General features: G+C 35.1%; 1 protein-coding gene across 7 annotated transcripts in view; it reads right to left on the bottom strand.

Moving 5' to 3' along the window:
- Nucleotides 1–2542: 2542 nt before the first annotated feature.
- The window catches only part of Ap3s1 (adaptor related protein complex 3 subunit sigma 1), a 68848-nt gene continuing 53031 nt past the window's right edge, over nucleotides 2543–18359 (bottom strand). Inside the window, exons 4-8 of one of the 7 annotated variants that reach the window (XR_015642227.1) lie at nucleotides 13712–13783; nucleotides 12209–12316; nucleotides 9266–9306; nucleotides 4435–4482; nucleotides 2543–3247 (exon numbers count right to left, since the gene is read on the bottom strand). Coding sequence is in view for 6 of the 7 variants with exons in the window: in NM_001398641.1 (NP_001385570.1) it covers nucleotides 3119–3247; nucleotides 4435–4482; nucleotides 12209–12316; nucleotides 13712–13783 (357 nt within the window). In the remaining variant the exon portion in view is untranslated. The remainder of the gene's footprint in view (nucleotides 3248–4434; nucleotides 4483–9265; nucleotides 9307–12208; nucleotides 12317–13711; nucleotides 13784–18359) is intronic. The other 6 variants (NM_001398642.1, NM_001398641.1, XM_087592663.1 and 3 more) reach the window with 6 other exon arrangements.

The raw sequence follows: 18359 nt of genomic DNA, 5'->3' as shown, positions 1-18359 counted from the left end.
GGTCTTTGCCTTTGTAAGCACGGACAATATGCCAGCTGGGTAGGATCTTGCACTGTGATCACCACTCCCTAAATCTCTTTATCTCCTTCCTTAATATCTTTCTGACAAGCTGGCTTATAGTATAGCTGCCTCTGTTCTTTTCGGTGAACCCAGCAATCTCAGAACCAGGGAGTTGAGGCCAGACTGAGCTAAAAAATTTCTAGTTATCCAATAATTTCATTTCCTTCCCCAAATCTTTTAAGTATAGTTATGACAAAGTGTATTAGGCTTAGTTGTTGCTACAAGACTTTTTCCCCCCACATTACCTTTATTTTTTACAGTCCAGTCATTACCCACTTCCAGCCCACCCTCCCCAATTCAAGAGCATGTCCTCAACCCACCCCACCACTGAAAGGCCTCCCCATTCCCTGAGGCCAGAATAGGTAGTCCTCTGCTGTATATGTATCAGGGGCCTCGGGCCAGCTAGTGTATGGTGGTGGCTCAGTGTCTGAGAGATCTGAGGGGTCTGGGTTAGTTGAGTCTGCTGGTCTTCCTATGAGATTGCCCTCCTCCAGCTTCTTCCAGCCTTTCTGTAATTCAACCACAGGAATCCCTAACTTCAGTTCAATGGTTGGATGCAAATATCTGCATCTGTCTCATTCAGCTGCTTGTTGGGCCTCTTGGAAGACAGCCATGCTAGGCTCCTATCTGTGAGCACACATCATTAGTAGTGTCAGGCCTTGAAAGCCTCCCCTTGAGATGGATTCCAAGTTGGGGAGTCACTGAATCTCCTTTCTTTCAGTCTATTCTACATTTTTATCTCTTCAGTTCTTTTAGACAGGAACAGGTCAGTGTTTTTGACTGTGGGATGGCAACCCCATCTTTCCACTAGATGGCCTGTCTGTCTACTGGAGGTGGACTCTACAAGGGCCCTCTCCCCACTTCTGGGCATTTCACCTAAGGTCCCTCCTTTGAGTCCTGAGATTCTCTCACCTCCCAGATCTTTGGTACATGCTAGGGGATCCCCCTGCCTCCCACCCACCCGAGGTGGCATATTTCCATTCTTTCTAATAGCCTTCGGGGCTTCTCTCCTGTTCCTACCCTCCATACCTGATCATGTTCCCCTTTCCCCCTCTCCCTTCCCTTCCCCACCCAAGTCCCTCCCTCCCTCTTCTCCTTCCCAAGTGGGCCTGAAGCATCCTCGGGTCCTGAAGCACCCTTCTTGAGTTCTGTGGGTTGTATTCTGGGTATTCTGTACTTTTTTTTTTTTGACTAATATCCACTTATTAGTGAGTACATAGTAGTGAGCACATACCATGCATGTGCTCTTGGGTCTGAGTTACGTCACTCAGGATGATATTTTCTAAAAGGCTGAGTCAGGGACATTCAGTAACTCTTTCTTTCATTTGTCCTGCTACTGACTCCCCCTGTTTCTCAGCTACCCTAAGCACGACCCTGAATGTGTATGTGCTCTGCCCTTCATTCATACCACTTCTTCCTGACCACCCTTCCTTCCCAAATTTCCTCTAAGTCTTTTTACTATCTTAGAACTGGTGGAAATTGCAAAAACTGAAGATTCAATTTTCTTTTACCTCAATATAATAAAGTCTGCAATTCCACACAGAAACAAATATGATTCTGTGTAAGGGGGGAAAACCCTCTATTAATAACAGACTACTGTTTTGTCTTATTGTTTAAAGTGGTGAAATAAATGAGACAAAGCTTGAAAAAAGTGATCTTTTTCTTACAGAATTCTTAGAGTAAAATTCATATATTAAAAAAATCTGGGGTTGGGGATTTAGCTCAGCGGTAGAGCGCTTGCCTAGCAAGCGCAAGGCCCTGGGTTCGGTCCCCAGCTTCAGAAAAAAAAAAAAAAAAAAAAGAGTTTGCAAGTTTTAGGGCTGGAGAGATGGCTCAGCGGTTAAGAGCGCTGACTGTTCTTCCAGAGGTTCTGAGTTCAAATCCCAGCAACCACATGGTGGCTCACAACCATCTGTAATGAAATCTAATGCCCTCTTCTGGTGTGTCTGAAGACAGAGACCGTGTACTTATATATAACAAATAAACAAATACTTTTTAAAAAAATCTGAAGAAGTGCTTCAAAGAAAACATGGCTGGAAAGAAAACTATATGGAACCCATGGTCTAGCTGGGGAAGGAACCCTCAGTTCCTGAAAAAAGAGCCTATGTGAAAATATGAGCCAACAAGAAATTAGAACATGTGCCAGAACTCAAAGGCAAAACCACACAGTCAAGATTCAATAGTTTAGCTATGACTTTATAACACACATGGAATCTTTACAAACAGCTATGTGCTGACACCATTGTTATCATCTGGGCAAGGATGTGAGGCAAAGTTTAAGGCAAGGAATTTATAGAAAAAACAAAGCATTTCTTTAACATTCCTAAAAAAGACACACCATCTCCCACTGTAAGTTTCATCATACAAAGTAAACGCACTGAGACATCAGGCGATCTTGACATAGCAGTTTCTGAATGACTTGGTGAGCTTCTGAGTAATAAAAACATGAGTATGAATTGAAAAAGTCAACACTGACAGTTGCTTAACAGTGGTAAAATATACTTTTATTTACTTTGTTGAGTCAGAAGGTTGTAAAAAAAATTATTGCTAAAGTAGATACCAAGCAAAACAGAAAGGTACTTTAGAAGTCCAGTTACCTTGGAGTTTATTTAAACTAAAGAAAAAGTCATGTTTTCATGCAATACATACTTGGTTCTTTAAATAACAACTGTGACAAACAGCAGAAAGAATTAGAGAATGCTGCACTTGTGATCCATACAAAACATCAACATCTTGGGTTGTACATAATTAAAGAAACATCTCACTTTTCGAAATACTGTAATAGCCAATATATAGAGGCATGCCTTTATGTGGGCATAGGAATGCATTTAGAAAAGAAAAAAAAATCACATGGGAACTAGTCAATTTCTTTAAAATCACTGAGCAAGAAAAGCAACATTGAACTTCCATACTGATTTTATGCAGCTTCTATACAGTACCTTGACTTAAATCCAAGAGCAAAGTTAAGACTCTCCTCCTCTATTTTTGGTAAACAATTGCATGGTAAACTTAGATGACTTTCCCTCTGGGTTTTACCTGGGAGTGGCCTTTTTAATATTTATTTAAAAGAGGGCAGGTTTGGCACTTTTATACTGATGTCACCAATGTTAATATTTCTTGGGATCTCAGGAAGATTCATATTCTTTACAGCTGATACAGCACGGGCTGGAGCTCCTGCTAAGCCAGCCTGTATACGGAAGCAAATAAAAGAAAAAGAAAATGTACAACTCAGGTGTAGCTCATTACAAACAAACTTAGCAATGGAAGACAATGATAAGGATTTTCACATTAACAAGCTAGAGAGCAGATGGTAGTTTGAATCAGTATGAGATGGTTACTTTGAAATACTTATCTATAAAGAGAAAACAGTTGACACATTAGAAAATACAGTGAATACATGCAATAACAATGTAAAGAAAGATTTAAGTATGAGGTATGTGTGCTACCCAGATACCACACACAATGTTCACATAAATTTTTAGCTACAATTTTAACAGTGATGAGTTTTGAAGACTGACTATTATTAGTTTCCTTATTAAAATGTCTTAAATAATCATGACAGATTTATTTTATTTTAAAATGGAAATTATCATTAATATATGTTTGTAAAATAAAAGTAATAGTAATTATTTAGTTTAGGGCAACACTTACATTTCAAAACAATGAAATTGGTTTTAATACTGTGGAGGCTCTTCCAAACTTTTCTAAGAAAAGTCTAATACACTAAACTTAAAAAAAAAATCACATCTTTAGGTAAGTTTTAGTCTAAAAAGAACAATTTTGACCAAAGTTGAAACTGCATGGAGAATCTCCTGAGCAAGTCATTAGTGGAAATCTAATGACTAAACAAGCTTTGTCATCTAAGGTAGACTCAATAACACAAATCAAGTTTCAGCCACAAACTTGGAGAAAGAATAGTCTATGTAAGAAAGGAATTTTAAATTTATAGTTATCACCATTAGTGCATAACACTTGGCTTCCTCTAGTAGGAACATTTATAATTTGTCAAGTAATTTGACAAAAACTAAGCTTAAAAATGAACATATATAACTTTTGACAGTAGGCTTCATTGTCAAGATCTGACATACATCAATAAGATTTCATTGTTTTTAAAAAATTCAGACTATATAAAAAGCAAAAGCCAACAACATTTGAGTTCATTGAGTTCAGTGGCATTGTTTTACACAAAACAAATAATTAAAAAAAACCTTCCCCTCTGATGAATTACATATATGAAAAGAAAATATCCATGACATTAGAAGCAATAGTTCTAAAGTCCCTTTTCATAATTTAAGATTTTGTCTTCTGTAATCCTACCTCTCTTAATTAAAATAATAATAATAATAATAATAATAATAATAAAGCTGTTGTTACCTGAGAAAAATCTTGACTGATACAAAATAGGCCAGTGTAAACTATTTGCTGAATAAAGGATACAAACATTGTTAAGCAATAAAATAAAAGCCATGGATTATTAATTTAGGATTGGAAATAAAAACTTAGTAAAACTGTATTAATAATAGATATGGTCTACACAGGCAATGATATGGGTGACACTGGACAAAAGCTCCATACCCAAGTCCAGAGAGGGTGGGATAACTCAGTTTCTGTAACTTAATGAAGGTTGTTTTTGATGCAAGACTGAAAATTTGACTGACTGCTTCATTTTACCTACCTGAAACAATGACGTTTATGGTATACACCACTTCCTTTCCACCCGCACCCAAAAATGTTAAAGATACAACTAAAAATAACATCTTCAAAATAATATAACTGAACATATATCATATTCAAAAGGATCTCTAATTTGATGATTTCAAGTAAAAGTCCTAGCTAATAAAATTTAGAATGACTCGGTATCAAATAATCCAGCTCAATATGGTTACTACCCTGTAAGTTTTCCTCTCCCAAGAGTATGCTGTCTGCAAGGGAACAGAAAGTATTTCAAAGTTGTAGGCATTTGGAGCTATCACAATTTTTCCAGGTAAAGGATTTGGTAAATTTTGAAATACCCAGATCAATTTGCTACTATTTTGGCGTGGAATTTCCATAAAGGATTACATATGAAAAGTTGACTAGGGAAAAGTATTTGAATATAAATATTTTAAAGGTATAAATTATTAAAAGATTTTATTATTGTGAAAGAATGTGTCTTATTTTGCTCATTTTATCATTTACCTTTATAAACAGGAGCCCTACTTTTCACTATTGTGAAGCCTTGTTTATTTCTATAATACCATGTGTATAGTAAGCTCAGGCAAAGAAAAAGAAAAACATCTTGTTACATTTCATTAAACTGTTTCTGTGACCAAAGATAGTTTCAACTCTTAGCTACTAATTAAAATATACAAAGTCACCATAGAAACTGATGTCAATGCCATTTATATGCCACATAGTGCTATGCAAAATCAGAAGTTTCTAAGTGCAACCATCTAGACCTCTTCTAAACATACGCAGCAAGCCATAGACATGCAGAGGATGGGAACTATTTAGAACACGCAGATGAATTAGCAGAATCAAATTATTTCTCAAGCATGTTCAATGCTTTTGTGTAGGACATATATTAGATATATTAGAAAGGTAAATGCTAGTAAACAATGAAATATACATTTTAATTTTAGTAAGCAAATATTCAAAGAGATCAGATTCTGCAGAATATAAATAAGAAAAATAATAGGCCTATTGACCATTTCATAAAGCTTTCATGAATTATAGATGTTTGAAGATAAATTATAACTTAAAAAAAGGATTGTGTTATTCATATAACACCAAAACAGAAAATAAATTTTATTTTCAGACATTCTTGACTGTAAGTCTAAAATTTAAATATGGAAAACGTAATTTCCTGTTTGGAAATCTGTTTTCCAACACAGGTGAAAAGTAATTTTCATCTTCGCTAAGCTTTTTCTTTCTTTTTTTTTTTTTTTTTTGAAGATGTTCTCAAAGCAAATAGGTAACTTTTACTAACAACTTTTCCAACAGCAACATTTACAGAAATTAAGTTCACCTCACTTTTTAGTGATATATATAATTTTAAAGTGTAAAAAATAAGCTATTCTTGACAGTACAGCACTGCTGGTAAAGATTTAACATTGCACAGTAGATACAAAGCAAAAATAAGAAGAGTGACGTTCTACTGGAGAAATAACTTGTTTCCATCTGTCACACTAGCGCACTACCATGGCGGCTAAGCAGCGGCCACTCCACTAAGGAAAACAAATATATGAATCCAAAGCGGCTAAGAGTATGAGCTGGATGAAAGAATGAAGTACCATAGAGAAAAGAATGGCCGTGTTTTCTCTCCCATGAGGTTAAATAAATTAACAGAATTAAGAGAAAGAAAACAAAATGAAGTCTGCAGGTATACCAAAATGAGGCCAAACAGATAGAAGACTTGTACAGACATACTCTTGGGAATTTCAAGCACCTGAATCACGAAGATAGTAATGGATGGATATGATTTGGTTTTGGTTTTGGTTTTAAATTGCCAGACCCAAAAATAAACAAAATATGTGCAAGCAAAACTGAAAAAGCAGCATTGCTAAAATATATTTGAAAGAACCTGAAACTTCCCTTTCCTCATGCAGTAATCAATTTTCTTGGAGGGAAACAGAAATTAATAGTACTTATTATTATTATGTACTTATGTACTTATTTCATACATACATAAGTTTATATACTTATTATTTCATAAAGTATAAAATACCATCCTACCAACTTGAAGTATTTTCTTCAAGTTTGAAATATAGCATTATAAGATGGCAGTTGGAATAATCTATGCAAACTGAAGTCTTTCTTTACCCTTTCTTCTAGAAACTTGCTATATGAACATTCGTAATTTTGACCTAACAGCCAAATCAAAAAGGCCAACATTAATAAACATGGTGCTAAATGGTTTCAGACTCAAAATCATTAACAAAATGACATTATTAATTAACTAAATTTAATTAACAATATTTTTTAGTAAAACAGAAAATCCCAAATCTTTTAATTTAATATGAGGCAGATTAACTTTTAATTTGGGAATTTATATAGCCTTGTTCTTGCAGGGCACAGTGGCACACACCTGTAATCCCAGAACTCAATTAAAAACCAGTCTGAGCTATACTGCCAAACTATGTCTCAAAACAAACCAAGCAGACAAAACAGGCTTGGTTCTTGTTTTGAAGGTAGTGCTTAAGTCACAATTGTAACACATTAGAAACCCTGATGACAATCTAGAGAGCCAGACCTTTAGTACTTCATAGACAATTTTAAAAAAATTTCATAAACCCTAAAAAAATTAACTTATATATTATCTTCAATTTCAGTTTTAATTTCTCTTTCTCTGTCCCTTTCTTTAAGTAGTGCTGGCTGGCTGGTAGTTCTCTATGAAAAGCAGACTTGCTTTGAACTCTGCTTGCCTCTGTTTCCCAAGTACTGGGAATAAAGGTGTATATAACCACACCTGGCCCCACGGTTTTATTTAATATGTGACAGAGAATCTGCCTGGATGAAATAAATACAGTAGACTAATAACATTCATGAGTTGATCATAGGCAGTTCTGAGCATAGCATGTGACCTCAGGTGTTGTCAGAGTAATTTTGTAAAAATACTAAATAAATGTTCCTATCAAGTTAAGGGGAAAGTATCTACTCATGTGCTAACCTTCCCAAATTTCTATCCTCTACTCTTTTGAAACAGATATTTAATTCCTTTAAACTCAATTACTAGTTTTAGGGATAAAAGTTAAAAGACCTAAGTGGCTACTGTCTCTTTTGCTAGAAAATAATACAAGTAATCATGGGATCACAGAAACTGCTGGTGATCTCAATCAATGAAGGTAAGAGGTCATTACTTATTTTCCATACCAGAAAATAAGACTAAGATATAGGGGCCAAAAGTTGCATCTGAACTACATAATGATAGCCCGTGATCTCAGAGTGAGATATGAATTATACTAATTACTATAAATCTATCACTATGCATCAGTACTCTTCAAGCCCACCCAGACTAATAAGGTCATGGCTGAAGAACAGTGCCAGACTCTCAAGAAGGCTTTTCTAGTTCTAGTCAGTCAAGACAGGTAACAAGTGTTAGCTTAATAGAGAACTTTGTCTCCCATAGAGTAAATTATTTTAATTTGTCTCCACTCAGTAAATTATTTTGATTCAGAAAATTTCAACCAGAAGTTTAAAACATCTTAATTATTTTTTGCAAAAATGTTTTATTCAGAAAACAAAAAAGTACTCATCATCATCATTACCATAAGGCTTTTTAAACAGTAATTCACAGCTAATTCATGAAGTAATCAAAGGTGTGAGTATTTGTGTGTATGCTTTAAGGTTAAGTGGGTGGGGGGTGTCATGGGTGAGTGTATGTGTGTAGCATAAACAAAAAAATTAGTTTGGTAAACCTAAGAGTTTATTTAAAAACTTTCCCAATACTTTCCAATAGGCTTTATAAACACAATGTGTTTGAATGTTTGAGATTTTGGTATATATAATTTTATTTTTAGATCCCATTCATCTTTTAAGATTAGCCACTGTTACTATACATTCTCAGAACAATTCTGTTAAGATTTTGGAACTGAAAACCATCTTACAAGGAAAGGGTTTTTTAATTATTTAATTATTTAACAGCCATTATTCTAAACCTTCACTGCTTCCCACTTTATATGGAAAACTCAATAGGTTCAGCTTTTGGTTTTCAAATTCACAGCTTCTAAGACCCAGCAGGTAAATTTTATGTTAGAACCTTAACGTAGATAATTTAAAAAAAAAAATACTGGCATCTCTCTTTCTCTCTGTCTCTCTGTCTGTCTCTCTCTTTCTCTTTCTCTCTATCTATCTGAGATTGGTTCTGCTAAAGGGATGCTCAAAATTAACTTTTTATATATAAAGTACACTGTCATTTCTACAAATGTAACTTTACAATTAAATGATCATGTTTTTACAAAAAAAAAAACAAAGAATTAAAATTTTCCTTTTACAATGCAGGCAGACAAAACAGAACAAACATGACGCCAATGATATACTAGTAAAATACACTACGTCCAATAAAAGATGGAGAAACTACAAGGAGAAACTAGAATGGAAAATAGGCTACAGGGACTATATGGGTTCATTAACACAAAGAATTTTTGAGTCTGGCCTAAAAAGTAATTGCCTTCGACATCATTTTGCTTTCCCTTTGTTAAGTACGTTTTCTCAAAGTCAGCAATACCTTGTCTACCTGTCCTGTCTGGGAGACTGAAAGATAAAGGTCTGTAAGAGAGAAGAATGGAAAGAGCTAGAAAGATCAGGATGTTCAGGAAAAAAGGAGGACTGACTTAAAAAGTAGTCACTAAATTCAGATCCATTTATCCACCTTAAGAATAACAACACGAAATACATAATTCCAACAAGTCTCCCACCCCACCCTCTACCACCCCCAGAATTCCTTATATTCCCTGGCAGATTACTGGGTGACTCTCAAGTTTCCCGAAACCCACCAACCTCCCAGCTTAAACCCTCTTTCCCAAAATCCCCAAAAGACAATAAACCATTTTTTCCTATCAAATCACCATAGATGAAAATACACTGTGCATGCCTTTGCCTCTCTCCTCCTTCAGGGTGGGCAGACCTGTCCTGTCTAGATAACTAGGAATTAAACTGGTCACTTTCTTCCATCACTGAAACTCCCTGCCTTAAAGACACCATATTTAATTATTAAAATAGTCACTATTGAATTATTAAAACAGGTAACCTAGATAAATTCATACTTTAAATGCTGTAAGTTAATTATATTCAGGGTGATTTTTCAAAAGCTAGAAGACAATCCTAAAACAGTTCATATGAATTTTAAAAATATGATCAATTCTTTTTACCAATCAAAATTTTAGTTATGTCTTCCTTGTTATTTTTGCTTTGTAATAATTTAAGAAGAAATTAATACTCTGCTCTCAAATCATTTTGGGTTAGTCTGTGGAGCTACATACCTGAAGTTAACTAAAAGAATTAAATAATTCAATTCTTGAAGACTTGAATATGAAAATATGAAGACTTGAACTTTAGTGTGTAGTCTTCCAACATTGAAAATATAGTTTAGTTAATGACAACATTCACAAAGTCAATATAATTTTAACACTATTTCAAGAAATAGGATGTAACATAATTTGGTGGTTTAATCCTTATCTGATTAAACCATATCTTCTTGCAAAGTACATACATATGTAAAACTACTAATCTGACAGAAAATAACAGCTGATTATATATATTAAAACATGGCCAAAGGATGACCACTAGAAGCATACATCAATATTTTAAACTATTTAAACAAGTTTAAGCCTGTGAAAAATATTTTTGCATAGTAATTTTATAAAACTATAGCATTCCCACCAAAAATATTAATTCTGCATCTTGCCACTCTCCATAGCTAATAAAAACTGTCTTATTAATATATTCTACTGGAAAAATAAAAAAAACAAAGATGCAGAATTTACTTCTTACCCATGACCTTTACAAATACTATACAAAACACTATGCAGAGCAAAAGGAAACAGGAGAATGAAAAGAAAAGGAAAGAAAGGAGGAAAGGAGGGACCACCACTGATAAGAAATGAGTCCCTAAAATATGAAAAACCAGCCATGTGACTAATGTGTGTTTACAGATTAGAGAGTTCACAAATTAAGCCTGTATTTTAGAGCAACCATTGAGGCATTATGTTATTGTGGCCTTGGCATTTAAACTACTAATGTAGTTTAGGGAAGCAATGCTGAACAATTTGCATACATTTCAAGTCAACATTTTAAAACTTTAATAAATTCAATAGCTTTTCTTTTACTGTGCTGAGTAATGTTGTAAATAAATATACTAAATAACACTGTTCTTTTCCTTGATCTAACACAAAACTTCTCTAATAATATACTGCATATTTTCTGCTTTCAAAAGTCATAATGTAAAAACAGGTGGTAGAACAAATGTGATACACAGTTACTTTATGGGTCCTGTCTTTAAGCTCTTCATCCCCATCACAAGCATCTCCTTTGGAGACCAATAGGGGTGGCCAAGTGAGATAAAAGAGAAATAGAAGTCTACCTTTACTTTAAAACACAGGAAAGTGTTTTTATAAGGAGCTTCAACTTTTTCTGGCTCATATCCCGCATTTTCTTCAATTAAAATGAGTATAAAAGTTTATCAAACTGAACTTTAAATATGAACAAGACATTTTCAGAACTCACCTGTTGTAAATTAATTTAGTGTATTAATCCTACTCCTTTGATAATAATATTGACTTGAAACTGACCTTGCACTAATAATCATGTGACTATGATTGCTGCTGTTGTGTTCTCTTTCCAATCTTGGTTATAGAATGTAAGAGTACCCTTAAAGGCTGGGTATGGTAATACATGATTTGAAATCCCAATACCCAGGACACAGAGACAGGTGGATCTCTGTGAATACCAGGACAGCACGGTGAGCCTGTCTCAAATAACAAGTCAAAGAGTGCCTTCATTAAATACAATACTGGATAAGGTATAGAGACTGCTCATGGGTCTAAACTTGTGCCCTAAGTAGCAGCCACCAAGATAATGGAAACTTAAACAGTCCGGTGCAGCACCTGCCACTGATCTGAAGTCTAGCTCTTGAGAGAAGTGACTAAAGTTCTAAAGTACAAATGTCCTTACTCAACCTATTGAGGCTGAATCTAACAGCACAGAGTTAGCCACAAACATGTTTGTTTCCATTATAGAATACAATAAAATGTATGTATTAACATATAAACTATAAAACTTAACAAACCTGTTACTGACCTTTGGGAAGGATCTAAAAAAGATTTAAGGAACTAAATTTCTTTGTCTCAATATGCAGTTTGACCAAACACCTATTATAAAACATGACTTGCTCAGAACAATTCTATTTCCTCTCCTTTCCCCCTTAAAACTATATTTGAAGGCAGCTACCACTGTGGTTAAAGAAATACATAAAGCTATTTAGAGATTAGCAGTCTTGGGACATTTTGACATACTGCAATGGGCTTACTCATTTTCTGAACCTGAATGGGTACTCAACTGTACCTAAGGATTGATACTGAAGGGCAAGCAGTGATGGCTATGAAGTCATAAATAAAAATAGCTCCTGGTCATGCTCCAAACCCTCACAAACCAGAGCATTTCCCAGTCTTACCTCAGATTTCTCCAGTTTATTTTGTGCATCAATTTGTGTGACAATCTCATTCATGTTGGTCTCCAATACCATTCCCCCCATCACCATTTCTGCAAGAATATTATGAACCTAAGAGAAAAAATTAATATAAACAGACGAATCACTACAAAAAGTTTCTTTGTTTTGGTAATCTTTGTTTTAAAAACTAGTGAAATAATTTGTAATGAAGGCTCAAAGTTCACTCTCATCGTACTATGAACTTCAGGCAATTACATGACCTACGTGAGTCTTAAGTTTATTGAGTTGAAAACAGAGATATTAGTTCCCCACAAGATTACTGAAAGGACTGAATAGAACAATCTATAAAAGTGACTGAAATAAGTGATAAATATTAACTACACAATTCTCTCGCATCATCTGTTCTATCACTTCCTGGAGGCTTCATTCACCTGCAGTCAATTTTGGTTCAAAAATATTAAGTGGAAAACCCATAGAAATAAACAATTCATAATTGTTGAAAACAATTCACAAAATAAATTATTAAATCAATGTTTCACTCCATTCTGTCCAGGGTGTGAATCAATTCTTTCTTAAAAATAATAACAGGGGCTAGAGACATGGTTCAGAGATTAAGAGCACTGGCTGCTTATTCAGAGGATCCAGGGTCAACCCCCAGCACCCCACATGTCATCTCACAGCTGTCAGCAACTTCCAGTTCTGGGAGATCCAACCAGATATCCTCTTCTGGCTTCTGCATGTACCACACACACATGCATGTAGTACACACACATACATGCAGACAAAACACACACACACACACACACACACACACACACACACACACACACACACTTACTTTCTGGTTAAACCTCACAATTTCCTTCTCGGCTTTTATTAGCCATTAACACTAACCAAGTCATTCTTTAGTTTCCCTTGGTGGAAATTTCCTTTTAACTATTCCAACAAGCTCTTAATTCACTTGCTTTAAATCTCAATGCCTACAGACCTAATTCTATGCTGCAGGAAAAAAAAGTCTTCCACCAAACACATACAAACAAAACAACATTGCCAACAGAAACTTGTTTAAAATAGTAAACTGCTTCAGAATAAAGTCCAAAATCCATCCTGTTGATCAAAACCAAATCCTTTTACAGAACAGCCTGTATTTTATTCCTGCCAGTATGGTTCTCTGCTTTTCAAGTCTCCCTTTCTGTTCATAGAACTTTTATTCATTTTTATAACCTAGTTTAAATATGATTTCCTCCAATCACAGAGCCCCAGGCAGAGGCAACTGTGTTTCCACCAATCCTATGCCCATACCATTTCGTCTTCTAGATATGAATTCTTCTAGGGCATAGTGTCACTATTTTCCTGCAAGCACAGTGGCCTGGCTCATAGTAAAAATAATTGAACAGAATAAAAATTATTGCTCATTAAATGCCCTTTTACTCTGACAAATACAAATTAATGTTTTTCCTAAGAAAAAAAGTAAAATAGTTGACAATATAGAAAACAAAACAGTACCTTGTCTACATGGAATATTAAATCCAGCTCACAGACATTTTCAAAACATTTGTCTAATGTTTCCACAAATACCTATGGAAAAGGAAAAGAAAAAGATTTTTTTGAAAAATAGATAAGTGCATTCAAACTTATTATCTATAAGGCAGGCAATCCTTATTATATAAAAATTTATATTATCGGAACCCTTTGAACATTCAAAACTGTAATAAAAATGTTACTTTCAGGGCTGGAGAGATGGCTCAGTGGTTAAGAGCACTGACTGCTCTTACAGAGATCCTGAGCTCAAATCCCAGCAACTACATGGTGGCTCACAACCATCTGTAAATGAGATCAGATGCCTTCTTCTGGTGTATTCTGAAGACAGTGACAGTGTACTTATATATAATAAATAAATCTTTTTTAAAAAGTTACTTTCAGATAAATTCTATTTTGAAATATCAAACAAACTTCTGACAATTACTAAAATTAAATATGATCAGCACCATTATTTATAATTTAAAGAAACCCATTTAAATATTCACATAAGGCTTCTTCAGGTAAGAGTTTGGATAAAAGCTTATTAGATAATTTTAATGAACACAGAATCAAATCTAATTAAAATCTAATGTGACCAGTTATTTTTAACTAGGAAATTACTGTAACTGACCACTAGATATTAGAGAAAGACAAGACCTCATTATCAGACTGACCTGAGTTTTAGTACTTATATGCCTTATGAAGTTACCTCCGTAGTCACAGGTTCAAACCCTGAACACAAACACCCCAAATGATCTGTTTTTAGGACTTGCCTTTGGTCAGCAACTAAGAACTCAGCTCTGACTTTCTAGAATATTCTGTCTGATAGTAAATGGTTTGGAACACATATAGTAATTGGGCCTTACCTTATCAAACTGAGCAAATAAAAATGATTTAGAGCCACACCTGCTTTTTTTCCTAGGGGTCTTTAACTTACATAATCAAGGTCAGCCACACAAACACTACAAGTATATGTGACTAACCACTAATAGAAGTCCTCAATACTCAAACCAGAATGAATTTTCCTGGATTAAACTATGTCATCAGGTATTCCTGGGAATACCTGTATCCAAGGGAAGGAACCTGAGAGTCTACAATTTGTTCTTACACATCAAGTTTTTCACATATGACTTTGCTTATTTTACTCCATATTATTTTACATTAGTATGACAACTCCGAGTCCTGTTAAGATGAGGAAGTACCTTTCTCAGAATTAGCCTTCACATTAACAGTGATCGTAACATTTATCCTGCATACTAGAGTAATGTAAAGAATAAAAGAGAAAAGCTATAAATATTACTACTAAAATAGTACACAATATTATTACAGTACAATAGCACCTTGGAACTTTGAACGTAATTGAGAAAACCATAGGAAAACTGAAGTGCACCGCTGCCCTATTCACAGGTGACTCTGTGGAGGAAAGAGCTTCCCCCAGCTGTGACCATGCAATTCATAGATCCATGGTGTGACACATCTTACAGAGCAGCCTGTGTGCTATTTTCACCAGTAGGACTGCAGGACTTCCCTCTCCTTTTCTTTTCTCCTTTTCTACTCACGGAACATTTGCTCATTCTTTAAAATCCAGTTTAAACACAATTTCCTCTACTCACATGAGTATGCTTTATTTGTGCTCTGTGTGTGTGTGTGTGTGTGTGTGTGTGTGTGTGTGTGTGTGATGACTTGCTAGTCACCCCCCTAATAGTGTTTATCATAAAGTCCAATTTTTCCCATTTTTTTCTTTACAGTTTGTTGTTGGAAGGTCTCAACTTAAGAAACCATTACCTATAACAAGGTCAGGAAAACTACTTCCCAGAAGAAAACAAAAATGTCTTTAAATCACATCTATCTGGATCTGGTTTTCATGAGTGTTCCTTAAGCCTTAGTAGACTCATGACTCAGAAGCACATTTTCAATGGTCTGGTATGACTACTATAGTTTTAACTTACTGGCTGTAGTCATCCTGGTTTTAGTACCAAAAGAATAACTATTCTGGTGACAATGGTATACAAACAGCTTCTCTTCACTTGCTTAATGTGCAGATAATGTTGATGAAAAAAAAGACAAAGTTCCTAAGATCACTATGTGTGCCGCTGGAAAACGAACTACAATGGCATAATAAACCAGCTTGCCTACAAAGCACTGTGATGTAGTGAAAACTAAGCTTTGAAATTATCATGATTTGGCTTCAAATGTTTTACTCTGCTGCTATCCAGCATTATGGCCTTCAGGATCATTTAACCTCTTTCTGGACTATTGGAAAGCTTTAGTTAAACTTCCTGACTGGAATGTTCAGAGCACAGATATCAAACGCCAGCTAACAAATGACAGCCAATACTGTATACCTGGGATAGATGTACAAACATGGGATGATTCTAAAATTACAAGAGTAGTAGAATAATCTAATTCTGCTCATAAATACTGTTACAGAAATAAGACAAGATAATTACATGCTCCAGTTGGGAAGACTTTGTGACTTTCTTTTTAACCTAACCACATGCTAACCAGCCTGGCAGAAAAGAATAGATTCTAAAGAGAAACTTTGTATCTTTCAATCTATCAGATTATTGAAACAATGAACCACAAAGAAATGAGAAACATCCCCCCTCCCCCCCCCCCCCCCCCCCCCGTGATCTCATGTTCAGAGAAATAAAAGGCACCAGTCAGAGGGGTAAGGCTCCCAGAAAGAGACTTCACCTAGTTCTAACAGAATGAGTCTGTAGTCCAGACAAGAACGGGTTAACAGTGGCAGAACCACCCACACCTTGATTGGACTGCTTAGACACACATATCCTTTGCCCTTCAGGGTATCTTTTTATCCTTCCTGCCATTGTAACCACACAAAAGAAATCCTTTTCTGTAAGCCTGTAATTGGCTTACTGAGGACAGGTGTTGAGACCTGATTTGGGCACAGATTGTGGCTCTCATATTTGATAGAAGCATCAGGTCTGAAAATCTTGGACAGTAGATGAACAACAACAAAAGCTCATTTTAACTACATGGTCTTGGTTTATGAAACTAATTCTTAAGGTTCAAATATTAAGTGTGGAATTCAAAGCCTCTTCAAAAAGCTATTCAACAATTTTCTTTTCATTCAGCAAAAAATTACTTAATATAACTAGAAAATTTAATATAAATAGAAACCCAGGGGCCACAAGTTATATACTTAGCATAAAACTTCTGTAAAAGAATAAAAAATACTTTTTTAGTTAAGAACCTTGGAGCTTCTGGCCTAAACCACAAATAATAATAAAAGTACTGTCCTATTATAATTTCTCAAGGAGAATGGTTTTTAAAGTCTAGACTTAGAAGTGATATAGTAAATAGCACCCCCTTGTGTCTCACTTTTTTAAAATGATAAAAAGGTTTAGAGCCAGTTTCAATGTAATAGGTGCACACGTAGTACATAGATACTCACATAGAAGAATATACAACCAAAGACTTAACCTCTGTCCTTAAGAAATTCAAAGGCTAGTAGGAGATAAATTGCTTTAGTTTACTGAAGGAATGATATTTTAATTTCTTTCACTTCAAAAAAATACAAAATTTAACCCTCAGTTTAATAATGATAGACATAATCAGGAAGTGACATCTGTATATAAACAGGCTCACTTCCCTTATTACAAGAACATTCTTGTGTTTCACCTTTAATAAGAAATCTCAAAGTCCATCATACAAAAGTCAAAATGAATCTATTACAAGACAGCTTAGCAGAAACTTAGAATCTCCCACCACCTACCTACCAATAAAGGAATATGTCCTGTGTAAGAAATGTTATTAGATGATTTTTATTGGGCAAACATAATGTTCTTACACAGAAATGGCACAGCCCACCACACTTAGGCTGTATTATACACAGAGCTAATACAGACTGCTATTCCTGATGAATGAACCATTTAAGATTAGGGGCTGAGAACATAGCTCAATTGGTAGAGTGCTTGTCGGCATGCATGGAACCTGAGTTTGACTTCCAGCACTGGATACATTGGATGTGGTGGTACATCCCAGGAGACTAAATTAGGCAGAAGAGAAAATGATGTAATTAAGGGGCATATTTAGCACTAAACCTCTGAGGCTGTGTTGGTAGAGCACAACATACTGTTTTAGTGTAAACTCAAGAAAGAGAGGTAAGAATGCACTGTAAAACAAAAGTGTGGCATGGTATGCTCACTCTAGTAAATGAATAAACTAGTCACACAGTTGTTACTTAGTGTCCTACTTAGCTTTCACTGTCAACTTGACACAGCCACCAGTCATCTGAAAAGGGACTCTCAACTGAAGAATTGCTTAGATCAGATCGGCCTGTGAACATGTCTGTGGATGCTTTTCTCTAATAATATATTCTCATATATCAATTGTTAAATGGCGTCTGATTCAATTTCTGCTCCAGTTCCTGCTATGATGGACTGTAAGTTATAAGCTCATATAATTTTAAAAATTATCTTTAATCTGTTTTTAATCATTATCCCCTCCCATGCTAATATAAATCTTAACCTCCCTCTGTTGCTTTTGGTCAGAGTGCTTCAGGAACAGAGAGAAAACTGTAACACTATCGGGTCTATTTATACTTATGTGCTATACACAGCAACATTTCCACAGATATGATGAGAGTCACGATCCTACTCGGTAAGAG

This window comes from Rattus norvegicus, chromosome 18 (genome assembly GCF_021556685.1).
Source record: "Rattus norvegicus strain SHRSP/BbbUtx chromosome 18, alternate assembly SHRSP_T2T, whole genome shotgun sequence".
NCBI classification, from domain to species: domain Eukaryota; kingdom Metazoa; phylum Chordata; class Mammalia; order Rodentia; family Muridae; genus Rattus; species Rattus norvegicus.
Note: the sequence above shows the minus strand (reverse complement) of the source record. Positions and strands in the feature narration are given on the sequence as shown.